This window comes from Centropristis striata, chromosome 3, assembly GCF_030273125.1.
Source record: "Centropristis striata isolate RG_2023a ecotype Rhode Island chromosome 3, C.striata_1.0, whole genome shotgun sequence".
NCBI lineage: Eukaryota > Metazoa > Chordata > Actinopteri > Perciformes > Serranidae > Centropristis > Centropristis striata.
Window position 1 is genome coordinate 35,607,094 of NC_081519.1, and position 26,278 is coordinate 35,633,371.

The 26,278-nt window shown below is 38.8% G+C and overlaps 1 protein-coding gene across 2 annotated transcripts; it reads right to left on the minus strand.

Annotated features, from left to right (window-relative positions):
• Positions 1-1,288: 1,288 nt before the first annotated feature.
• tead3b (TEA domain family member 3 b) lies at positions 1,289-26,278 on the minus strand. Of its 2 annotated transcripts, XM_059329778.1 has the most exons (14): positions 26,144-26,278; positions 16,561-16,625; positions 15,159-15,221; positions 14,960-15,022; positions 10,171-10,182; positions 8,526-8,651; positions 8,388-8,428; positions 8,146-8,202; positions 7,647-7,711; positions 7,406-7,542; positions 5,920-6,093; positions 5,103-5,246; positions 4,831-4,983; positions 1,289-3,532 (listed from the first exon to the last, which is right to left on the minus strand). In XM_059329778.1, the coding sequence occupies exons 1-14, from the start codon at positions 26,148-26,150 to the stop codon at positions 3,419-3,421; spliced, it is 1,221 nt and encodes a 406-aa protein (XP_059185761.1). In that variant the 5' UTR covers positions 26,151-26,278; the 3' UTR covers positions 1,289-3,418. The 2 variants fall into 2 exon arrangements, with proteins under 2 accessions (XP_059185761.1, XP_059185760.1); XM_059329777.1 differs by lacking the exons at positions 10,171-10,182; positions 14,960-15,022.

Sequence of the window (26,278 nt, forward strand, 5' to 3'; positions counted from 1 at the left end):
TCTGGGAGATTAAGTTTTTCAGTCAAACGCTTAGCACAGGAATGTAGAAGTCCTTCACCAATCACACCAACATTATCAAATCATATGTCTTCTTCATGATATCATGGCGTAAAAACGAACCAGTGTGTTTCCCTGCCATCAACTTCCCTCTAAAATACTGGCTTAAAACTCCATGCCAGTTTTTGTTTGATGATGATAGGCCAAGTAAAACCGGAGATAAGGTCAAATATATTTAATTTAAAAATATAGAGTCATAAATGTGAGGTTGTGCTGATAAAAAAAAAGATACTGACATGACGTGGTAAACATTGTTTTAAGTTTTATATACAGGCAGAATGAAAAGGATTCAAAAACTGCCAAAATAGCCTCAGACTCCAGAGGGTTTAAGTCCTACTTAACCCCTTTGTGGGCAGTGGATTTTTTGGGGGACATAGCAGGCTGACAATAGATGTGACATGTTGTGTGTCACGTTGTTCTGGTCAGAAATATCTAATGAAAATGCTCAATCAATTGATTTAAACCTAAAGGTGTATAAGAGTTTAGAACATTAATGTTTGGCTTTCTGAAGTCCATTCCCATGCTCAACTATATCCCATAATTTGTTGCAGCAATTTTTGGGTTAATACCATTTGTTCCACACATTTCGTGCTGGATTAGGTAATTATTTTATTTTGAAAATGTATAGAAATGGTCGAAAACTTCTCCAGAATATTACATCAATACACCAAGACCTAGAGGAACACCACAGAAAAATCCATGCAGTGGTATGATTTCAATAACTTTTTATTTTTAGATATCTGTATTTTTGGTGATTGGCTGATGAGCACTTCTGTTCTGAAAACTGCTCAGAATACTGAATTGTGCCACACAAATGTGATTTTCTTCCTTTGTTTTTTGTTTATTATTCTCTAAGTTAAAGAGGAAGTCAATCTTTGTAAGGGGTCAGGAGCCAAAAATGTTGGGAACCACAGGTTTATGCTCAAAATTGCGATTAAAGGACCAGTGTTTATGATCCAGGGAGGGCCATTTGCAGAAATTGTATATAATATTCAGTATGTTCTCATTAGTATATAATCACATGAAAGATGTTGGTGCTGATATCAAGTATGTTATGAAGGATGATAAAAACATTTGTAGGATCAGTGCAGTTAAAATGTCTAATTGAGTCACAGAATTTAATCAAATAATAAATGCAAGCTAACTTTTGGAAACTATCACAATATTTGGCTTCATATTCCTCTTTAATATCAGTATGAATTCAATGAAATAAATGATTAAGAAACAAAACAAATTTACAAACATGTTTAATAAGATTTCTGGGGAAAAATGGCCCCAAAGGCACCATGCGTCTTTTATTGTTAGATACATTTGTTTGATTACATAGTCCAACCTCTACTTTGAAGTATAAAATTGCAATGCACAATGGTAACAAAGACAACAGTAAACCACCTTAAACCAAAAAACAAAAACAAAAAAAATAAAACTGCCCACACCATTCAGAATATGATACATTAGATATCTCATTATTAATTATCAATATCAGCACAATCACACATTATTTTCAGTGAAGCATATGGCAAACACTGAAAGTCAAAAGACAACAGAATCAAAACAAAACATTAATCTTGATAATGGCGGGAAAACAAATGTCTGTATGAAAGATAAATTGAGAAACCTGCTAGAGGAGGAGTGTTATTGTATCTAGCTTGTGAAATATGACATTCAAAGCCAGGTGCAATTATTCCGCCGTACAATATCTTTAATTTGAACGTTTATATCACAATTGTCCAGTGAACCACACAGAGTAGACACTTGTCTAGCAGGATCCATGGGATGACAGTCTCTAATATGAGTCCTGCAATACTTTTAACATCTCCATCACAGTGGAAAAAAGATCAATACATCTCCAGTTCCCCACCCGACCCTCCCGCTATTTATTTTCCAACCCCATAAATAACAATCAATGGTCATACTCCACAGCACAGAGACAATAGCTCTCATTCATTCAAGACAATTATTTTGTTTGATTTCAAAATTATTTAATGTTTCATGTAAGTAAAAAAAAAGAAAGAAATTGTCTTAAATATCAAAACTGAACTTTTTTTTTTATCACAGATGCAGCTTCTCCACACATTACAACTGAGAAGGGTGAAGCAAATGAACCGACTTCACAGCATACAATCTCTTTTTTAAACAAAAGAAACAGTGATTAACTTCTCTCCACTTAAACCATGGTCTCTGTGCTGAGTTACTTGATCACAAATATGAACAGAAAGTCCCCCTAAAAACAAATACTCCTATGTAACACATATTCCTTTAGCATCCACTGACTCACAGTACAGAAACAATTCTTTTTTTTTTCTCAATTAGGCTACATAACTCAAGGCAGAAAATAAGCACTGCTGTTGCTTCAACTCCCCTTCTTGATCTCTTTAAGTGCAACCAAGCACACGTCTTCAAACAGAGAGAAATAACAGGGTATCTCGTAAGGATGGCAAAGCCTCGGCTTTACTGTCAGGCTAGCAATGGTACAAGGCATCCCTCGTGTCAAAAGTCAGTTATAGATAGATGCTTGTAAGACCTGATTTTTAAATTGTGTAATAAAACATTTTAAAAAAAGCAGAACCTAAATAGTACGGTAACACAATAAACCTTCTCCCTATACACGTGGACTGTAAAACTTGGGACGATCTTTTTGTAAAAACAACAGGCTACATGAAAAATTAGTTATCCCATCCCGTTCCTCTGTCTGCCCAAATACAACCTCCAAATATGTCAATCTGAGAGGCTTCTTTCAATTTTTTTTTTTTTTGGACAAAATACACCTGTCTGACTATTTTCTGTTCGTTTTAAAAACAAGAGGTAGTAAAAAAAGGCAATCCAAAGTGGCAGGCAATGATATAATCTTTGGAGAAAAGGCACTTGCTTTCCTAACAAACCTACTGCAACAACACCACTTGGCTCTGGTTTTCTTCCCCTTCCGTGGTCCTGTTCTCTCTCTACTTCTTCAATCGTATATACACTTCTGTTATTGCTCATAGTGTGGATACTATAAGTGTCTTTTCAACCCCAAACACATTCTCGTTCCCTCAGTAAAACATTTCTAGCTCCATCAGTTACCTTAGCACTAGTGACCCACTTCATCTAAAGCATGTTTAAACACATGGAAAATAGCTGGTTGTTTGAAAAATCGGTAATTCTTCAAAATTTCTTTGCGTGTTGGCACGTTGAGATTCGCTCTTTTTTTTTTTCTTGCAAACTTTTCTTAAAGCATAAAATGAGTCCATGTTAGTTCGGTCTAGCATTGTTTGAATGTTTTTGTTGTTGTCGTCATTTTTTTTATTCCTGGATGGTTGAGCTGGTCGAAGAGAGATTGTGTCACGCTTTTTTCTGGCTTTTCCAAAACCTCCCTGAAGAGTTAGTCTTTAACAAGTCTGTAGACATGATACTGAGCTCCATGTTCACTTGTGGAAACCTCAAAAACAAACGCTATACAGAGCAAGGTCTCCTGGGTGTCGCGGTTTGTCACCACCTGAAGGGCAGAGGGAAAACGGCAAGTGAGAAACAGTCAAAGAAATACTGCAGTGACAAAGTGATCATTTCTTAATCAGTTAATATGCAGCATATTCCTAAAAAATCAATGTATAGACTTTTACAAAATGAATCCCTCTCAGTAATCACTTAAGACCCACAAGAGGTGTTTTGCAATGTTTGTACTCTGCAGGTTTATTTCTCTTTTCTTTTGTAGTGTAATCGCCAATGCATCCTGATGCAACTCAAACAAAGATGTAACAGGAAAAAACATCATCACTGCAGACGTGTGTGGCGTAAAAAAGGACCACTGATGTATGTGGTCAGGTTGCAAGTGAAACCGAGGTTTCATCTCAATTTGAGCAGAAAATTCAGTTACCAAGATAGCAACTAGCAACTCGAGTTGTTGTCTGACGTTATAAATGTGTGCAGGGAGATTTCACCTTCTAGTGGAAGTGGTGCAGGTATTAACGAAATTCGAACACAAGTGGTCAGCTGAAGACGCTTGGAGACGCAGGATGCACACAGGTGTAAACGACAATGTGTCTCATATGTCCACATGTGATCAGGTCGCCCAAGACGCATTTTAAAGCAGAGTCTAAACAGGGTCATAAAATCCGGCAAAGCAGCACCTTCCTGCAGGGTTTTGTTGACCTGCGGGTGTTTTTATTTGTGCTTTCAAACATAACCACCTTTCAACAATCAGAAAACAACAAAATGTTGTATTCCCTCTCTTCATTCACTTGCTAGCTCGATCGGCCACCAACAATTGCAAATGACAACTGACAACTGCTGCATAGTTTACCTTTAAAGGCATGTTTGACATTTTGGGAAATACATGTTTTTCTCGCGAAGAGTCAGATGAGCAGACTAATACCACTCTCACGTCTGTACTCTAAATGTGAAGCTACCACCAGCAGCTGGTTAGCTTAGCTTAACATAAAGACTGGAAACAGAGGGAAACAGGTAGCCTGGTTCATTCTGAAGGTAATAAAATCCTCCAAGCCTCTGTAAAGCTCACTAATTAACACATGGCATTATATCCTGTTTGTTTGATCAGTATGAAAACCAGCTTAAAAATGTCACATTGTGGTTTTTAAGGGGGTTTTGTGCAGGACTAGGTCTGTCTCCTGGTTTCCAGTCTAAGTTAATCAGCTGTTGGCTCTATCTTCATATTAACCACACAGGCATGAAAGTGATATTGATCATTTCATCTTTCTCTGCAAGAAAGCACATATTACATATATAATCCCAAAAGGTCAAACTATTCCTTCACCAATCCGATAAAGTTTAAGTTACCTGTAGGATCGTGAAGTTTTCAAGAACACTGTTCATCATGTATTTTTCAGGCAAGTGTTTGAGTTTGTGGATAAAGTTGATCATGTACTCGCACATCGGAGAGCGGTGGATCCTGTAAACACACCGTCCTCCCTCCAGGCGGGCATATTCTGTCTGCAACACACACACACGCGCACACACACACACACACACACACACAGTCAATAACACCAACTAGTAAAGCAAAGTTTTTTTGAGACAATACAGAATACAGAAACAATGCACGCTCTTACCTCTACTTTCTCCACAACCTGCTTGCCGAACGAGCAGACTTTGGTTGAAACGGTGATCGTCATGTTCTCGAGGCTGCTGTACTGGCTGCTGACACCGTAGAAAGAACCGGGCCCGTCCTGCATGCCGCTGCTGTTCAGGTCCGCCTGCAGGGGGAAAACATTTATTTAGAGAGCCAATGATTATCACATACCTGGATGCAACTTAAAGTTCCGCACAGCACATGCATTGCAATGAAGTCGCAGATTTTAAAGGATATTTAAGATGTTTTTGACAAACTTCTTGAGTTGTTTAGGGACAACATTATGTGTGCAGGCAGTTTGATGAAGCAATTGATTGTGAAATACCTTCTGTAAGATAATGTATTTCAAATAACTAAAAACACTTCTGTGTTATTGGACAAGGAAGTGGTTTGCATAAGCTGTACTTTGTTATCACTTGTATCTCTCTCAAAGTGTGAAGTTGTATGTTAAAAATATCTGCAATGGTCTTAATGGTAGCTGAAAATGTTCACAGTATAAATTCAATAGGATATTGCCAGTAAAATAGAATTAAATGTTAATTTTCAACACTTCTAGCATGTGCTTTTACATACTTGGATACTACATAGAGATCTAGCACCTGGTTTTGAGTCTGTTATGTGATTTTCAAGATTGATAATTAACTGATTAATTCGACCTGTTGGCACTTTGATTGCCTCCCATTGAGCTAAAATCTTGTACATTAATACATTTCACTATTCTCCATTATGGGATGATTGTAGGCAAAATTCAGAAAAAGCTAAAGACACAAAAAATGCACAACAAACAATGAACCTACCCAGAATTTAACGAGGAAGAAAGCATTCTGAGGACCTTTCTCATAAAGCTCTTTTAGCCCGCCCTTCTTCTCAGGGAACTTGTCGTAGATCTGCCGGATGTCCACGGCCTCGAGGAGCGGGTCGCTGTAGGAGGGGTTAGTCTGTCCAATGTGGACAAACAGGTGTTTGCTGTACTGCAGTGGACAGAGACAGAGGAGACAAGGCGGGGCGTGGTTAACCTCAAGAACTTTATATCACACTCTGTCCACTTTTGAGAATAAGAAAAGAGGAAAGTATTATGTTGTCTACCAAACTCCACTAAATATTTTGTAGTGTTCAGCCTTTGTTGTACATTAGGTACCAGATATTTCCCGGACAAAGAGTGAGTTCTGTTGTCGTTTGCATGGAGAGGCCATGAGACAACAGGCTCCTGAGCACAGACATATACTGAAAAAGACACCAACATTGTCATTTCATGTCTTTTTTCTTGACATTCTGCAGGTGAAGTAGAGCTCTAAGGTGCTGCTGTTGGTTCAAAACGGCCTCTTGGTGACAAAGAAAGGCTCTTTTACTTACCGTCTTATCTTCACAGCTTCCTTCCGCCTCTTTTATTTCATCAGGATGCAGATATTGTTATGCTGCGGTTTTTTTTAGCTACTTTGATCTTGGTAGCGTACTTTACTGCCCAGTGTTATGCTGTTTATAATACAATACTGGTTTTATACTTTCTTAAAGCTTTGATACTCCACTGTTAATCACATTTAAATTACTTGACTAAAATAAAATGTAACTTTAGCCTCAGTATGTTGTGCAGTTTTAACATGAAAGAACTACAACCTCTATTCCAAGAAAGTGGGTGGGTGTTCTCTAAAATGTGGATAAAACAGAATTTGGTCATTTAAAAAACATACAAAGACAATATATTTAACCTCTTAACACACACCTGTTAATGAGAGTAGGGCTGGGTTAAGGTCATATTTGACGGTTTTGAATGAAAACAGGTTGTAACCTTGCTCTTAATGTGCTTGATTGTTTCCTGTGCTCTTCATCTCAGTGACAGAGACAGACGAGGAGTGTTTGTTTGACTGGCACACACGTAAAATACGGCAAACCTGCACAAACCCTAACCTGAGGGTTTGTGCAGGTGTGGGTGTTTTTATTTGTGCTTTCCGAACATCAGAAAATATTGTAATGTTCTTCCCTCTCTTCATTCACTCGGTAGCTCTATCGACCACCGCCAACTGCAAACAACAATGGATAATTGTTGCAAAGTTGACCTTTAAAGGAACTTTTTGATATTTTGGGTTAGACATTTGTTTTTAACTGATGTACTTTAGCTTGTGTTTTAGTCATATCCTAAACAAGAAAACCTCATAAACTAGAAGATGTTAACTGTCAAATGAAGCCTCATTCATGTATTTTGGCCTTAAGTTTTGACTCAAACATTTTTTCCTCTACTTGTAAATCTGCTCATGTTGGGAAGCTTTATTGTAAATTTTCACTCACGTTGTCTGGGTCTCTCTGGACCTCCATGAAGGCCGAGTACTCCAGCATCCGCAGCTTAGAGGAGGCGATGGTCCGGTCCTGCCACACTGGCACTGCAGTAGCCGACGGAGGAGGCGGAGGCGCCAAGGGCTCATAACCTGGATGCCCCACACAGACACACACACAAACATGTATAAAACACACATTTCTGGTTTCATTATGGAAGAAAAAAAAATCTCACCCATTTTGACCTTATACTTACTTGGTATGGAGTTTGGCACAGGGCCTGATAGGCTTGTGTATGTGGGCTGTACAAAAGGTTTGATACTGAAAAACAACAAATGGTTCAGTGAGACAACGAGCTCGACTCCACACGCTCAGTGACAAATGTTCATGGCAGGTGGGTCCTTTTATAATTGCATTTCTGAAAAGTTGTGAAAATCTGTTAGTATCAAAAGAGTAAGCATGTGTTGTTGCACCAGCTAGGCGTAAGTCCACCTGCTTCATTGCTTCTTACCGATGCAAATAGCATCACATAATCGTGCGTTTACTGACAAATCTATTTTCAAAAATAGAGATTTTAGTTGAATTTCAGTGAACGCAAGCCAGGATTTCTCTTTTTTTCTGAATTAAATTTGAAGCAGTTAATTTGCCCGGTGGTGGTTTACATCTGTGCAGGAGACATACAGTACAATACAGTGTAGGAGAAGAGTTAGTTCTGCTTGGTGCTCACAGCTGGACCTCGGCTAGGGGGAACTTACGCATGGCTGGTGCGGCCAAGCCCAGGAGTCCTTCCCGGGTTGAGATCTAGAACCAGCCTGGTGTGCACAAACGTGATCCGTTAAACATGCTCTGAAATACCCACCTGATATTTAACCTAACCTGCTCTGATTCAGTCACTCTTTTATGTACTCTTTAATCATTTCTAGCACCAATTTCTCTCTTTAGAAGCTGAACACGCCCTGATGTCACCGGACAAACATCGGTCGTGGGGCTTACTTACTCCTGAGAGGGTCCAGGCTGTCCTGGGATAGCAGGCCAGAACTGGAGAGCAAGAAAACAGGATTAATTCAGGGTTTTATTCAGACAAAATCATACTGAAAAATGTGCTTATGTGTGAGAAAATGAGGTGTGGGCTGACTCTGGGCGGCTGGTAGGGGGCAGGAGGCAGCGGTGGAAGGTGATTCTTGATCATACTCGGGGAGACGATCTGTGCAGACGACAGTGCAGCCATGTTCTGCAGGGCTTTGTCTTTAGACGCCTGATCCTGCAGAGGGAAACAGAGGGATAGCAGGAGTCAACCACAAGGGGGCAGCACAACCTAAACATTACCTCCTAATGTAAAGACTCCCTGCACTACACTATTTGATAAATTATTAAAATAACACTTCTGAATGTTGAGGAAAGCTTTTAAGGCTTAACACAGGGTCTGTACAACTTTTTAAGACTAAGATCCAAATACTTTTAAAGCACTTTTAAGGTCCATAAACCGAACTCGAAGCCTTTATCATCACATCTAAATTGTTACTATAAATTATTTTTACAGAATTATTTTATATCTGCAGCAATCAATGCATACTGACACATTATTTCACCAGCTGTTCATATTAACCTTGATTTGAAAAACTACATTATGATGATTTAATTCTTGCTAATTTCCAGGGATCAACAGAGGACTTATTTAGTTTAGAATGGGGAGTAAACACAAGAAATAATCATTAAAAAGTTTACAAATCTGCATATAACAGCAATTGCAGCAATATCTGCATCTGTTTTAACAAGAAAAGGGATCGAATGAACAAAATGATCATTTTATGAGAATATTCACATAGAAAATAGCTAAGTTTAATGCTCATTGCATCTTATTTGGCTCTTACTGTCATTTAGGGTTAGGTATTGCTGTGAGGAAGGGACCGTTCATTTAAAATGTTAAAAGATTTGTGGGTTAAATGCATGATTGCGTAGAGAAAACACCAGATTAGGGTGACAATCAGGCATTTCTCAAGGGATATATTCGAATTCAAGCATCAAGCCCCCCAAAACATGTTAAAATTAAGCATTTTCCAGACTTTCAAGACCTTGTACGAACCCTGTTATTGGTCAATTAACTTTTTCTAATTATACTCATATAATAACATTATAAAATATACATTTTTCGAAGAAGCAGCTCAACAAAATAAAGCAGCAGAGTAGAACAGAGAAGATGAAGCCGCACTTGTTTTTAAGCTGGTGTTACAGGACAAACTGAATGTCAGTGTGTTACCACGATCACCACAGGAAAAAGAGAAGAAAGAGAGTGCATTGGTTTGAAATGCAGATTTGCATCAAAAAGTATACAGCAACAAATAAAATCACTGCTATGTGGATCAAAGTGGTACTATGTGACATTTTTCATGTTTTACAAACAAAAAGTATTTATTTTATTGCAGCAAATTATATTTAAAATGCATCCTCTTGCTCTTTTTTCATGTTTGCAAATATAATTCACTTAAACTAATTAAGCTTTGCAATTAAAGGACAGATGCCTCAGAAGCAGGAGCCCGAATCAGAGAGAGACACCTTATTAATGCAAAGCAAGCAGAGACTTTCGGGGCTTTCGGGGATGACACTACATCAGACAAGATGCGCAGCAGGACTTTGCTCAAAGCGTGGCGGTTTTTTTCTAAGCATTGCTTCATTTCAGGGTAGTAATGGGGGGCGGGGCGCCATGCCAGCAGAGGGCCATAGAGAGGGGACAGTGCGCTGGGGGAGCAGGGAAGCATATTGCACAAGTCAGAGTCACTTACCAAATTCATCGCCTGAATCAAAAAAGAGAGAAACCATTAGTACGGTGCAGTTCTAGATGACGTGTTAAGGTGAATTAGGTACAACCACATTTTATAAAACATAAATAAAACAGAATGTGATCCTTTGGTCTCACTTTTTGTCATATATTCAATTGAAAACTGTACAAAGAACTTCTTTTTTAAATTTTTATGCTTGAATTTAATGCATTCTGTTTTTATTTACGTTTTAAACACCTTCCCAACTTTTCTAGGAATCAGGCTTGTAAATTTTGGTTCACATATATCCAGGCTTGCCTCTTCTGTTTTTGTACTGAAGACGATGTTTGTAATAATATAAATACGTCTGCTCTGAGGTTCAGAAGGGATTGAGATATTAGAAGAAAGCTGCGAGACAAAATTATTACTATATTATAAAAACAATCAGGGAAAGAAAAATTACGAGAACTCTCATTACATTTTCTAATTTTTTCTAAATTGCCGTTTTATTTAATTTAATATAATTTGGCAGCAGTAAAAGGTTAAAATAACATACAATAATGTGTGCAATTATCAGTATGTTTGAAGACAAGGGCAGGATTTTGTTCAAACATTTCCGATACTCGACTTTAATACCAGTCACTGTGTGTGCTAACTTTCATCTGTCATTTTCATTACGCAAACAGAAAAAAATTTCATCACAAGTAAAATAAATTAGTGATTAAAAATGTTTATTGCATCTTAAAATTTTTTGTTTGCAAATCCGAAATACTGAACGTCTCAAAACCAATTCTATGAAATCCATTTTAACAAAGATTAATTACAACATTACGCACTACAGTAATAAACTGTAGCACACAAACACAAACACACAGAAGCACAGATGCTGCAAGAGATTTACTCCGTAGGAATTGAAATTTGGTAACGAATGACAAGAAATTGTTTTGATACTTGACAGTATTGAAGCAATTCGGTTTTTAAGGATTGTTTAAGGATATTCTTTTCGTAAATTACCAAAACAATCACTTTCTAACATTACATAGCCCCCTCTAGAAGAACAGCAGAGGGAAAACATGATGCAAACTGTAAGAAGTCCTCGGAGGTTTATTGCCTTCAGTGAATTACGTCAAACATACAGCTGCTACTACAGTCTGCAGCCTTTTTCTCACTTCTACATCCTGTTTGTTCAGCTGATGCTGATTTCTCTTTATTCCCAACAGGAAGGAGTTGCTCTTTGTTGGCCATCTGAAGAGCGGCTTGGAAACTAAGTTTGTTTTTCTTTGGCAAATAAACGACTTTGGTTCAACTTGATAAAGGCTCAGTGAACACTTGAACAAGGTGTTGGTACGGCCACAGGTGTCAACTCATACGTTGATATTTAACATTTAAAAGTGACAGGAAGCTATAATAACTGATTTACAGTTTACACTCATGTCTGTCCAGAATCATAATAGATGTAGTGAAGACTTTGAAGGGATTTAATAAAAGGTGTTCTGTGTATTATTTGTGTGAAATTCAAGTTTATGTGTGAATCTGGTGATTCATTTCCAGTGAGAATCTTTTTACAGAGAACTGATAAAGATGGTGCAACAACGAAGCTCAAAATCAGCAACAATGAAGGACAAAATCAAAGAGAGAAGGTATAAGGAAAGATAAAATCCTGGGAGTAGTTCCTCATTACAGGTCTAAGAAAAAATGGATTGAAAAAAAGAATAGAGGACGAGGTTTGCTGTTAAGATTGTGAAGCCTATCAGGGCAGATTTTTTGATTTGTGATTAAGGGATATACTTAACCATAAAGTTGGAATAATTTTGTTTTCAGACACAATCCTCTGTTAACCCTTAATAGGGCACTCTTTGAAATACTCATTAAAATATATATTAATTCCAAATGTCAACCCTAGATAATATTGGAGGATATTACATGCTGCCAGAATGTGTAAAAAAAAAACATACGGACCCGGGGGAGAGGGGTAATATTTTGAGAAAAAAGTTTCCGAGATTAAATTGGCAAATCTACGAGAAAAAAATGTGCAGATTTATGAGATTTAAAGTGGTGAATCTGCAAGAACTTCCCACTTTTTTCTTGGGAATATGGAACTTTTTTCATGCAGATTTGCCACTTTAAATCTCTTAAGTCTGTGGCTTTTTTTCTTGTAGATTTGCCACTTTAATCTAGTAAATTTGAAACTTTTTTCTTGAAATATTACCTGAAGTTACCAAATATAGTTCTTCGCCCGATAAAGGGTTAATTGTGCTTTCATTTTCATTGTGATATGTTTGGAAGAGATTGATTAGTAAAGTTTTGAGAAGATATACACTTTATCTGTCAAGAATAAATCACATTGTCACAATCATTTCATGGAAAGAAGTTAAAAAAAAGATTTTATCCCAACTTTATGAGCGACCGTGTATATAACTACAACTGATTTGACTTCTGCTGTATGTTGATAAGTGTGTAAGCTCATTGATAAAATAATGAGTCAAATTCCTTGTTTGTGTGTTCACGTTTGGCCAATAAAGCCAAACGAATGTGCAGCTATGAGAGAAGACAACGATTAAAATATGGAATTTGCTGAAAAAAAAAGATACAAATTCTAAAAATGTGGTTGCTTTAAACAAATCCTTAACCCGACAGCACGGAAGATCGATACAATCATCACAGTTTTAACCCTCTGGAGTTCATGATCACACCGGCGCGATCAAACCTCACGACTTCTTCATGATATCAAAACATAAAAACGAATCGAGGTCGATTCTGGCATTTTTGGGTTTTGAAAGTGCAAATTATTCTCAAAATACAATTTTATGTTTTTTTGCGCATAGTTTTTGGCTTCGAAATGTTGATCCAGTAAGTCAAAGTGAAAAATAATTATCAGCTCATATATGTGAGGTTGAGCTGAAAAAATAATACATACAGTATAATATAAGAGGCAGAATGAAAAGGAATAAAAAACAGACAAAACAGCCCAAAACTCCAAAGGGTTAAAGTGGACACGCAAGATCAGTTTCAACCATTAAGATTTTGACTGAATGTGAAATATAGTCACAATACAGTCTGTTTCTGAATTACGGCATTGAATAACAGCCAGAAAAGTGTTATTGTAGAATATTATGATGTCAAAGTGTGGTCAAAAGTTGATCTTTTAGATATAAAAAGTCTTCACTGTCAATTTGTGTGAAATGGCACCATAATTAGCGTATAATTCATCATTTACTCCTAATAACCACAGGCGGCTGTTTGCAGGATTTACCACTGCAAAGAAGACAGTTTTACAAATGTGGTAGACTCAAAGTCTCTCTTTAAGGTCACATTTGATTCTAGCCTTTAACAGAAAAGCCCAGCTTGAACAGCCAAGATGAGCAGAGCACGTCTGAAGACAGTTTTTTGCGGATTGTTTTTCTAATTGATCTTAATTGATGATTGTACTCGTCAGCTTACTTCGTACACCATCTTCTTAAAAAGACAATGAACGTTTGATCACAAAATAATAATAATTAGAATATCTATTCTTGAGTTATTCCCAAAAACATATTTTGTCAAATCAACCTTCAACCTCCAGAATCTGCTCAGTTCATCCTCAGATCAGAGTCAACGTTTGTGCCATTTGTGAAGAAATTGTGCCAAAAACCCCAAAACACAACGCCTCCAGCGGCATGAAGAGACAAAAGGAAGAACAGCAGCAAGAATTCCTTCTGCTACCATCCAACTAAATTAACTTGTGAAGCAGACAACGTTGCAAAAACAGATTCCTGAGTCATGTTTTTTGTTTATTTTTTGTGCCAGCCAGGGAATATAAATTGAACCTGTGTTGGGTTGTTTTGATAAGATATCTTTCTTTTATACTTTTAACTATTATATTTCCTTTTAAACTCGGACTCTGTTTTTAAATTGAGTTTTTTATTACTATTTTATTGTTTTAGTATTATTTTATTGTTTTCATTGTTTTTTATTCATTACTATATTTGTGTATGATTTTATTGTACTTTAATAACTGTACAGCACTTTGGTCAACTGAGGTTGTTTTTAAATGTGCTCTATAAACAAACTTTGACTTGACTTGACTTTTTTCTTTTTCCTAAATCAATCATAAAAACATGACTTCTTACTCTTGTAGCGGAGTAATATTTGAGCAGGAGTATCTGAACTTCTAGACTAAAGCACAGGAGTTGTGTTCTTTGTCAAACACTGTGTATATGTAAATATGCAGAAACGATTAAAAGCATTAAGAGAGCTCAGAGGGATTGAAAGAACTACGAGTCAAAGGGAGTCATCTGATGAGGATTAATGCTTGTTTGTTTTTCTCAGTTTTACAAAAACACACCACAAACAGACACATTAAAGGAACTAAATGTATCAGAGTAAAGAGAGTTTTAGGGACAGAAGAGGTCTGAGAGAAGTACAGTGAGCTGCAGAGGCACGGCTGGCACAGAGGACAGATACAGAGCCGGAGCTGCATGCAGCGTAATGACAGTTTACTGGGCTCAACATAACAGCGTGTGGAGCATTCCTTAAAAGCAGCTGCTATACTTTCTGAGTGATGAGATTACAGTTAATGCACCTACAGTAGAAGTTAAAAAGCTTTGTGTGTTTGTGCAATGCATGCATGGTCGAGCAGGACTGTGGATTTACCAGACTAAACTCCTTCAGGTTTATCATTAAAGTGTATTCTACTTGCCAAGCTTGCATCCACTTATCTAGCAGGAACTGGCCTCGCATCAAAGCAAGGACTGATAATGATATGCACAAATTAGGCAGTTAGTGCAAAGCCAAGCCTTGACCAGCCCCGCCGAGCCCGCGGTGAAGCGCATACCTTTAGCTTTGACTGGATCTCGCGAGATTTTCTCCGGGCGAGAACCTGCAAGTGGCTAGAAACCTGCACAGAAGAATAGCCAAGAGGAAAAGGAGACAGGGAGAGAAAAGACAAGGGAAGAAAGAGAGAGAGAAGCCGTAACCAAAGAGGAAAGAGACGCCCAGTCAGTGTTGCCGGGAGGCAGGTTGGTGGCACCTACCTTTATACCCGCCTGGTATTCGCGAACTTTCTTCCGCGCTAACACCTGTATGTGACTAGACACCTGAAAGGGGTGTGAAACAGTTTTTGAGCAAAAAAACAACATGCACTCAGATGCATGCACACACACGGGCATGCACATGCAGACACACACACACATACTTACAGGGATAACACACATAGGGAGAGCTCTAAAAAAGTTCATGCAAACAGTATCAGTTGATTTAAAGAATAAGTCTGGTGATATTTTAGATTTTTCTAATTGTTAAAAAATCAGAGGAAAAGACCAAAATCATCAATAAACTGATTCTACCAACATGTATTTTATGCATGTGATATAGTTTATTCCCCATAGACCTCCATTATTGTCCAAAAAGTATTTTAAAGTTGCTGTACATGACATTTATATAGCAGTAAACAAATATGTTCTAAAGATAAACTGGACTAGTCCATTAACTGTTGTTTTTCCCATCCATCCAAAGATGCACTTTACGGCTTCATCCATTGATCAGCATTGACAAAATATCTTGTAAACAAGCTTCCTGTTTGATCTCAATTGAAACCTGATTTCTTTTTGATTGATAGAAGATTGAAGAAATTGGTGAAAAAAGATTGAAATTTTGTTTCGTATTTGTTCCCATTATTATCGACCCAAGATCTTTCTTGTCCGTCAGTGTCTCGATACATTTTGTAAAAAAAAATATGTTTAATGAAATATTAAGATTAAGAGGTAAAGTGTAGTAATATATTGATTATCTGTTACCATGTCTGAAAAATAAAACTGGAATAAACTGAGTGATGGTATAGTATAACACTTGTAAAAACAAGTTCTGCTTGCAATTTAACCTGCCGTTAGGTTGAATATATATTTCTTTAAATCTAAACTTTAATGTCCCACAATTGTCAATGCTGCTCAAGTCATATACAACAACTTAAAACACAAAAATAAGCCACAAGGCAGTCAGAGTGGCTGACATGTTTCCACATTACAAAAGACAGAGAGCATTTGTTTATTTTGAGTGAATCTCACATATTTATATTATTATTATTATTATTGTAATTTTTAATATTTCTACTACTACTACTTGTTCTACTACTTTTGAAAAATAATTAAAAGAAACATCAGTAGGAGAAAAAAACTGACTTGTGGCTTGGCTGCCACTGACAAGTTATTTTAAAAAAAATCACATTTATTGGCAAAAACAACAAAAAATGTATGTAATAACCTGACTTATTCTTTAAATCACTGAATACACTTTTCTTTTGTAATCGAGCACAACTTTACCAAATATTAATATAAAACAGTAGTTGCAGTAACAGTTTTATCCTTGTATCTTGTACTGTCAGTAACTAAGACAAACAAACTCATGCATGATTATTTTCATCCATGAAAACAAGTTTACCTGTTTTCTTGTGCGGGTTTTGCCCGTCCTCAGCTTGATGTACCTTGCTATCAATTCATTGCGACCTGGAACACAAAACAGAAAGAAATGTCACAAACATAAACAAATAAGACAGAAGAACGGAGACACATTGGTAATAATGCCCTGAAACGGACAGAGGGGGGCGCTGTCGTCATGACTTGATCACATCTCGGAGCAGCGTGACCTTTCCCAGAGCTGCTCAGACTCAGGGCAAACACACTTTTGTCACAGGTCACAGGCCATAATAACACCTCTGTTTCCTGTAAGACGCTGTATTTAAAGTCCTGTTTCTTCTTTGAAATTACATAAAAAGGTTGATTTTCTTGTTTTAACCCAAAGTTTTCATTAGCTCATCTCACACCTCCTTATTGTCTGCTCACGAGGCCCCGGAGCCTAATTATAGAGAGCGCTTAGAAAACAGAACCATGTTTTTCATGACATAACATCTACTCTCGACATTCTGCACAAACAGGTTGTGCAGAGAACAGGCTTCTATTCTGGGCTGTCCTGGTCCTCCTCACACTCAGAGCCGTGCACGAGATTTAACAGGCGCTGCTTTTTCAAGCAAAAATCATCTTTGGTTTATGAGAAGTGCAGAAAGCATTATTATGTTGTCTCGAGGGAAAATCAGTCCATCAGTCCTTTTACTTCTTTTCTTTGCCAAGTCACGTTTACTGGGTTTCTGTGGCTGAAAATGGGGCCAAAGGGAGAGGTTGAACCGCTGTATCATTATGAATAATGACCTAAACTCTTCTAAACTTGCTGACAGAAATTTACACCAGAAAAAAGTGGTGAAGCTGTCCCTTCTTAAACACACTGACACACACAATAGACTGTGTGTCTAGGAAGTTTAACAGGCTCTAGAGTATCCAGACACATAATGACAGGAGAAACAAGTCGTGTTTTTTCACACACTCTTTAGCACTTGGCCTCCAGAAGGCCCTGGTTAGTGCAATTACCATAAAAGTACTGCAGGCCATCTCCAGCGGGCTCGCAGCACTCACCGTAGTCTCCAACCAGTCAGCCCGGCGGTCGGCCAGCAGAGCGGAGCTGAACTGTCTGCCGATACTGAGCTAGCCCCCCCCTCTGCCCCGGGCCAAGGATGGACACGCCCGCTCCAGCGCCTCCGCATTCCTAACATTCCTCTAAGCCTGTCACATCTGTGCTAGCCAGTCTGATTGGCCTGGGCCTGCGAACACAGCCAGAGCCTGGGCGAACACACACATGCACTTCCAGCTCTGGGAGAAGCAGGGTTAGAGCCGGGGTGAGGGCCATTAGGGCTGGGGTAGGGGGTTGTCGGTTGGAGGGGCAACAGGGGCAGCTGATGCTGTAACTCTTGGAGGAAACACAAAGCCATAACTGTCTCTGCCAACAACTGCCACCTGGCAGCAAAGCAGCCCCCTTTTCCCAAAACAACAGCACCGTGTGACCCTGCACCCAACGGACAGCAGCACCTGCTGCAGACCGTCCCAGCAGAGGATGGCAGAGAAAGAACAATGCCAGTTCGACCCCCGCGCAACTGTCACTCTCAATCTCTTCAGCTGAGGAGCGGAGAGGGAAAAACATTGCATCGTCCCAACCACAGAGTTCTGCTACAAATTTCACAGATATCTCATTGCAAAGTCCTGAGATAAAGTGAGTTTGACTAAGAAAGAAAAAGATAAGAACTCCTCTGGAGGTTGTCGGTCAAACTGTAAATTCACAGCAGACTTTCAGGACTCAACAGGTCCGGACTATCTCTTATTCGCAGTATTATGGATATTATTTCAGAACAGCAGACCATATGCACTTTCTGCTTTATAAGAGTGTTGAGCACAGAAGTCATACTGCGTGGTAAATCAAAAATGTGTTTTGTTCATCTGTTGAACAGTGCCGTTCTGTGGCTGGTGAGCTGAGATGATATCTCCAGTTTCTTCCACAACATCTGGTTTTTTTTTTGTTGTTTTATTTCAAATTACAGCTTTTGTTTTATGTGATATACAGTTTGCTGAAATGACATTGCTTTCAAGCGGCTTGGACAAATAACTTCAGTGTTTAATATCAAAGTTTCAAATAAACTTTTATAAAGCTGAATGTTAAAATGATTTGGAAATAGAACTTTCGCATGCACTATTTGCTTCTGCTCGATGGAAAAATACAAACTGGATCATGATACCACTGCAATATATTAAACAGGGCCTTGAGTTTTTATCAATCGTTAAATTTTTAAAAATATAAATAGCACTACCTCATGAGAAAACAAACAGTTGCGGTGCCTGGAATTTGGTGCCTTTCTTTTGGAAATTCTCTTTGTAATTACAGAAACACAATGTAAACTTAACCCTTCTGTTATGTAAAATAGTAAAATGTATTTTTTAGGGGATGAAACTTCTTCTGCTTGGCTTAATAAGTGTAATCAACAATTAAAATGGTTCATTTCACATATGAATGTAATGTAAAACCATTGTATTTTATATGCAGGTCTTTCCAATGCACATAAAAATAAAGTTTTAACATGCATTTTTTATGAAAAAACAAGTGAATTATCCTCACTGGGCCATGATCTGGGACAGGTAAAGAACACCATTGCACTAACTATTAATTATAATGGTTGGTAATGGAGTTATTAATGAAATGTAAACAATGTTCATTGGGATTTTTTTGGTTTCTGACACTTTTGGATAATTAAACATGGCCCGGATCAAATTGAACCACGAACATTAGTGCTGTTCCTGAGAAACGAACAATGATTAATATCAATGTTGTTATTTATTTGGAACATTTTACACACCTTAAAAAACTGAAAAACCCTTCCTACATCTCTCTCCTTTCCTAAATCTGTCCTAAAACCTTTCCTCCTGTCTATTAAACACGGTAAACTGTTCGGTTTTTAGATGAATCTTGTGTTTATTCGGGTGCATCCTCATCCTCCTAACCCTGGTTTGCATTTTGCTTTTCAAATATTGTGAATGTGAGTGTTGTGTTTGGGAAAGTGTAATCACACTTGTGACTGCTTTGGGCTCACCATGACTTACTGTGACCTGAACAAGCTGCAGGGGGGACACTGCCTCGCTCCGTTTTTATCTTTATACTGAAGTTTCTCACTGACGTAACTCAGTCGGTATCCTTAAAAGCACCAAGCTCGGTGCTCAACTTTAGTCACAGGGCGAAAGCAAAGGATCTCAGAAATACTGATGTAATCAGTCCCAAATCCCTGAACCTTTGCTTCACACCCTTGCATCAAATTTTGAAGACCGTAGCAGCATGCAACACATTTTGAGAGGTAATACAATCGCTCAGGAGATCTGTGTTCAACCCCAGTCCTCAGGCACAAAGACAAACAACTGCTGAGCAGATCTGATTCTGAAGACGCTCTGGATCACTATAATCAGCAGTTGATGCCTCCAAAAACAGAACCTGTAGCTGGATGTGATTCACTTACAATAAATCACAACCTGACACAGAATATTAAAAAAACTCCCAGGACTTTGAAGCAGCTGCTGCATGGTGCACACATGCACATTTTATGCCCGGTTTTCTCAGAACAGTGACCCAGTTGGACTGGTTGTGTTAGTGGGTAATTTTTTAGACACACTGAGAGTCGATAGAGGACGCGATCTCCGTGTTGTCACTGGCAGCTGCAGCCGTGGCAGCCAAGATCTGCTCAGACTTGACACGGTGGAGGTCAGAGAGACGGTGAAAAGGCCACACAGCAGGGGAACAAGACAGGTGCATGAGAACAGACAGACACGCAGTCGCACAATCGCATTCACAGCCTGGCTTGTCCCACGCCTCTTATTTCTTTACACTCGCTGTCTTTCCATCTCTTTTTGTGCTGCTCATGATTCCCTTGTTGATTGCTCAACTCCAGCTCAGATCGCTGCAGGCTGCCATTCTTAACCTCTTCCCCGACAGGACACGCCTATCTTTTTCTTTTACTACATGACCGCTGGAATTTTCCGCTTCCATGCTAAGATAGTGAGCAAAAAGGTAATCTCTCTTTACTCCCCCTCTCTCCCTCTCCTGAACCCTTTTCTCCACCCATATTCTCTCCCCTCCTCCCTTCTCATAACATTGAGGTAATCCTAAATTGCTAACATACTGCTCAGCCATGACTGAAAACATTCCTAACATCTCAGCGAGGGGGCTGACAGGGAAGGCCTGCTCAGTCATCATTACAGAGCGCTCAGCTTCCTCTCTTATACCTCCACACACATCTTTTCTCACCACTTCACACATGCGCTGAACCTGCCGCTAATTCTTAATGTGGCCTTCAAAGGTCAAAACAGACATAAGCCTCCCTCCAGCACTGAAATCGTTCTCTTTTTTCGTACCCAGAGTGCTTTGCAGTCGTGACAGCTGCAGGGCTGAGAGAGAGAGAGAGAGAGAGAGAGAGAGGTGTGCGTGGGGTTTGACATACCTGTCGAGGCCAGAAAACGCAGGGGAACAACATGTCGGTACAGCCCCGAAGCAAAACAAGACAGACAACATTTTTTTGACACACACGCATCTTCTGAAGACACTTCCTGTGAACCTAGGCTGCAAAATGTGCCAACTATTGAATTCCAACAAGACTGAATGCCTCTGAGCAGAAACTATTCTTCGGATTTTGGACCGTATGTGTTGTTTTCTGAATTATTATTATTATTGAGTAAAATCAAAGGAATGAAGGTTTTGAAATTTCGGTAAGTATGCAAATTTGTATGCAAGTAAGGCTACAAAGCGGCAACCTCATTGTTAAAAAAATTTGAAGCTAAGTGCTTTAATCCTGCATTCTTTCTAATGGTCTCTAGGGGGCAACTCCACTGAGAGCAAAAAAGTTTGTATAGAAGTCTATGAGAAAATAAGCCTATGTTTGCTTGAATTATTACCTCAGTAAAAATGTTTTATTAATGAGTTTATGGTCACACGAGTTTCAAGTCTTCTTCAATACAGCACGATGTTCATTTTGTAAATAATGGTCCCATTTCGAATTAAATAGACGATAAAGCAGTGTGCAGCCACTGTAAACTGTGTGTATTCGTCTTACACTCCTAATGACTAAACAGGCTACAAGTCCTTTTCAATGGAAGACGGTGATATAGAGCTACAAATTGACTCCAGACACTTGTTGAAGGCGCTACAAATAATAGTTGTTTTTAACGCTTCAGTAATGCTTTGAATCATAAACAAAGTTTTTGTTTCACCCCCTTTTACAGAACTAACGTAACCTGGTTGGCCTATGTTATGAACATTTTTAGATGTAAAGTGACTAATGTTAGCTGTGATTGTTATTTAGCTAAGTCATTAGACCTTTGATTCTCTCACAGTGCATTTTCAGTTGCTGTTAGCTGATAACTTAGCATCCTCCTCCCAACAAGGTCACATCTCACTCTGAGAAAAAAACAAGATGGCGACGACCAAAAATGCCAAACTCAAGGCCTTAAAACTGTTGTCTACAAACCAATTGGGTGACTCGGTCAACTTCTTTTATATGTATATGAGAGACACAGACAGCAGCCAGTTAGCTTAGCTTAGCATAAAGACTAAAAACAAGGAGAAGGAGAGTTAGCCTGCCTCTGTTCAAAGGTAGCAAATCTGACAATCAGCACATGTAAAAGTTTACAACAATAATGGCAAGAGGAAGTGACTAAAACAAGACCACCTTATTTCAACACATTGTACAGATTAAACAAACAAGGTGTAAGTTGTTAATAAGTGAGTTTAAGAGATGCTGGTAAGTGGATTTTTTTTGCCTTTGGACAGAGACAGGTCTTGTGCTAAGCTAAGCTAACTGGCTGCCGCTTTATCTGTACTTTAGACATGAGAGTGGTAGCAAATAAGGTGGACATGTAATTGTGTAAAATCAAGAATGAAATGCTGAGAGTTGTGGTAGATTTGACATATATATAGTATGTCACAAAGACATACTATAATATAATGCACATTATATGACAAAGGGTTCAACAGATTAGAGTTTAGCTTCTTTCAGTGATTTTCATGTTCTGGAGTGATTATTAACATGTGTGACCTATTATTAACCATTATGCTCCTTTGAACTTTTTGTCACCCCTGAGCTACGTACATGACTGGCACTGCTGCTGGGAAGTCTAGACAGGTTTGTAGGGCAAAGAAGGCACATGTATAAAGCAGTCATCCTGCTAAGGCAATGGAAATTTGCAAAAGGTTTCCCACCGAATGAAAAAAAAAAAATCCTGGCAGAAAAAGTGGAATTCCCAATGGGAGGGATGACTTCTTTTGAAGGCCACTGGGAGTCTGAGACTGCAAGGTAGACAGTATTACATACAGTGCAATCGTTAACATTCTCCCAACCTCACGTCAGGGCAGCTTTTAGATGTCTGAGGTAATCACCTTGTGAGACGGCTTCTTCTGGGGCATGCCTCGGCTGTGCCAGCAGAGCCTCAGATGACTTATTGTAAATGGAGAGGGTGTTTAGTGCTCTAGAAAAAAACAGGCCTCTAAAAGGGGTCCTGACAGTTTGTTGCTAAGGGGGCAGGTTTGTGCACGGCCGGCCTCTTTGTTGACATTCTCATGACTAATGTATGGAGCCCGGGACACAACACTGCACTGCTAAACAGGGCTGCGGGATTATTTAGGTAAATTTAGAGATGCCTGCAGTGATTTGTGGCTGGGGTCTGCACACAAATTAAAAGCAAGTTGTGAAGAAGTTGCATCATTCTGGAAGTTTTCTAATGCTGTTATTTTTAATCAAATGTCCTTTAAGCCGGACTGAAATGAACATTTGATTGATTTAATTGGATTAAATGTAATTAAAAATTGTTGCATTCATTACTTAATTATGCCAGAAATTCTTCCTGTAAACAGATTGAACATTGTGTCATTAGTTTAGTCTATATCTATATTTTCTGTGCACATTTATGACTGCATGCTCAAGGATCCCCCACAGTTTTACAATTCTTTTTAAAACCTATTGCATGTTTTATATTGTCATTGAATGCTGCCTCTCAGTCCTTTTAACCGGCTGCAAATGATCAACAACTGCTTCAGTTGCATTGCAAAACACATTGGTTTGGTCTCATTTTGAACCTGAGTATTGCTGATTAAGTCCATATGTTATTATCCACTAAAGTTAGACACAATATGATGATTAAATCCCTGTTTTTGTTTTCTTCTGCACCATCTAGACCAGGGATGGGCAACTGGAGGCCAGGGGACCGCATACGGTCCGCACCCTCACTTGAAGTGGCCCTCAGTTCAACTACATGCATTTGAGCATGAAATCTTAAAAGTGCAGTGTAAAAATGCACAAAATTACTTCTGCAATTAATGTTGGTCTGCTGTTCTTGCATTGAAAAAAAGAAATCACAGTAAGTGGTTATTTCTTATTTGCGTCAAACCTTTTGTATTCATATTTATACTGTTAAACATGCATTTGAGCGTGAAATATGTTAAGTCACTGCACTGTAATCATATTTAAAATTGCAGTTTCATCATATCTGGTGAAGTACACGGTTCTATGTGGCCCTGTGATAGTGTCCATGAAAAATTTTGGCCCCCCTCCAGCATTTAAGTTGCCCATCCCTGAGCTAGACTGTGCAGTAATATAGCAGAAGGTAAGGGAGATTCAACTCCTCTTTGTTCTGCACACCACTGACTGCATTTTTCTATGTTCTATGTAATTATTTAGTCTATTAAAATGTTATAAAAAGTGAAAAATGTCTCCTTGAGCCCAAGGTAACATGTAAAATATCTTGTTTTGTCCAACCAACAGTGCAAAAATATGCAAAATGTTCAAGTAACAATGATCATGCACCAAATATTTGGCATTTTTGCAAGAGAAATTACTTAAATTAGAGGTTTTCACAGTAGGTAAAACAGTGTAGGCTCAGTGAATGGAGATAAAAAAGTATTATCGTATTGTTATTATTATGGAATTGTCTAAGTGTGTGTTGGACTTTTACCGTTTTCCCGCTTTCCAAAAGTCAGAAACTAATAAATGCTTTAGGACAGACCTTTTATATACATTTTTTCATAGGTGTAGTCTGAATATCTGTCGAATATCAATATCAGGCTGTCTTGGCTTAATTGTTGGCTATCTATAGGATGAAATAATTAAGTAAACTTTAGGGTCAGGTCAGGAGGCAGATTAAAAAATGAATGAGTCAGATAAAGGAGTTGTTGATACATTTTCTGTTGACTAATCCCTCCTTGTTTCCTCACTACTACGCTCCTTAAGAGCGGATCAGAGCAACAGCAGAGGCTGAAACAGTGGCTGAGTTATCTCAGGTATGTGCTCGCCCTTGAATATCCAAAATCTGCCTGACGAATGAGAGGATGAGATTCCATCTCGGGTGAATCACGCTCAAAGAATCTCATGTGACGTCAAGCGAAGAAAAGCCACCCAACAAAAAAAAAAGCTTTAAAAACAAACACTAATGCTTGTTAAATACACAGCCTGACTGAGACTTTGGTGGCAATGATTGATGGTTTTTATGGTTGCTCTGAAGCCGGAATCAATTTCAAGTTTTTGAGGCATGATTGACAATAATTAAAGGGCAGGAAAGTCTTACAAAGCATGGCTTGAGGGAGTTGAATTACGATGGTGAAAATAACATAATTTCATGAAAACCGAGAAGAGGTTTGTTGAGGACATCTGCGAATGAAACAGTGAAGAAAGAAGCACAGTTCTTGTCAATCAGCAGTGGTTGCTGTACAGCAAAAATTCCCAGTTTCAAATGTTAAATCTAATTAGGAGAGCGTGCTCTGTCTCAACAATAGGAATGGGAAAGTGAGATCAAAATAATGAAAGACAAATGCGTTCAATTCCCTACACCTGGATGTCAGTGATTCTACCGGAGAACTTGCCAGCAAATCCATCTGGAGTTTTTTGGGGCATTAAAGGCTCAACACCTGCAATTTAATGAACACGCTGCAGGAAACAGCATAACTATTCTGAAACCATATGGATGTTTAAAATCTTCAGCATGCCAACGTGATGTTTTTGTTCCTGAGTCTAGATTCATGCTGTGCTAATTATTGCCAATTTAACCGAGCCATCCAGCATCAAACGCAACACTTCTGCAGAAACCAGCTCCAACCAGTCACCTGCAGGCAAAACTCTCCCAGCAATACCGGTTTGTGGAGAAACAAGCGCACGGCGATAAAAAAAACACAAAGAGCAGGGTTTTTTTGCATCTGAAAGTGCAGCGAGGAAGAAGAGAGGCCATAAAACAGTGGGCATAAAAACAGGCTGTAAAGAAAAACACTAGAGCAAAAGACAGGTGTAAATCAAACTGAGAGGAGCGTAGATGCTCTCAGGACAGCAATAACCAGCTCTGAGAGTGCCGGTGTGACTGGAAGAACCTGCCCCTGGGTCACAACTCAACAGGTACAGACTTGTTAAAAAGAGCTCTGAGTGGAAAGAAAACATTCGCCTCCGTGTCAAAGCTGCGACAAGAGGAAGAAAAGTATTTTTCTCATTTCTTTTCAGGGCACTTTAGTGGGTGTTTGTGTTCTTTTAGCCACAAATCTCAGGGGGACGGGTGGTTTTCTCATTTTTCTGCACTCATTATGGGGCTGATTTCCATGTAATTGTTGTTCTTCTGTTGCTCAGCGCACTCACCATACATCTTGCCCTCGTCTGACAGGATGATTTTCCTCCTGCCACAGGGAGGGTAGATGGCGAGGGCCTCCTGGAAGCTCTGCTCGATGTCCGGGCTCCACACGCCCTCGGCGTCCCCGTCAATGTTCTTGTCAT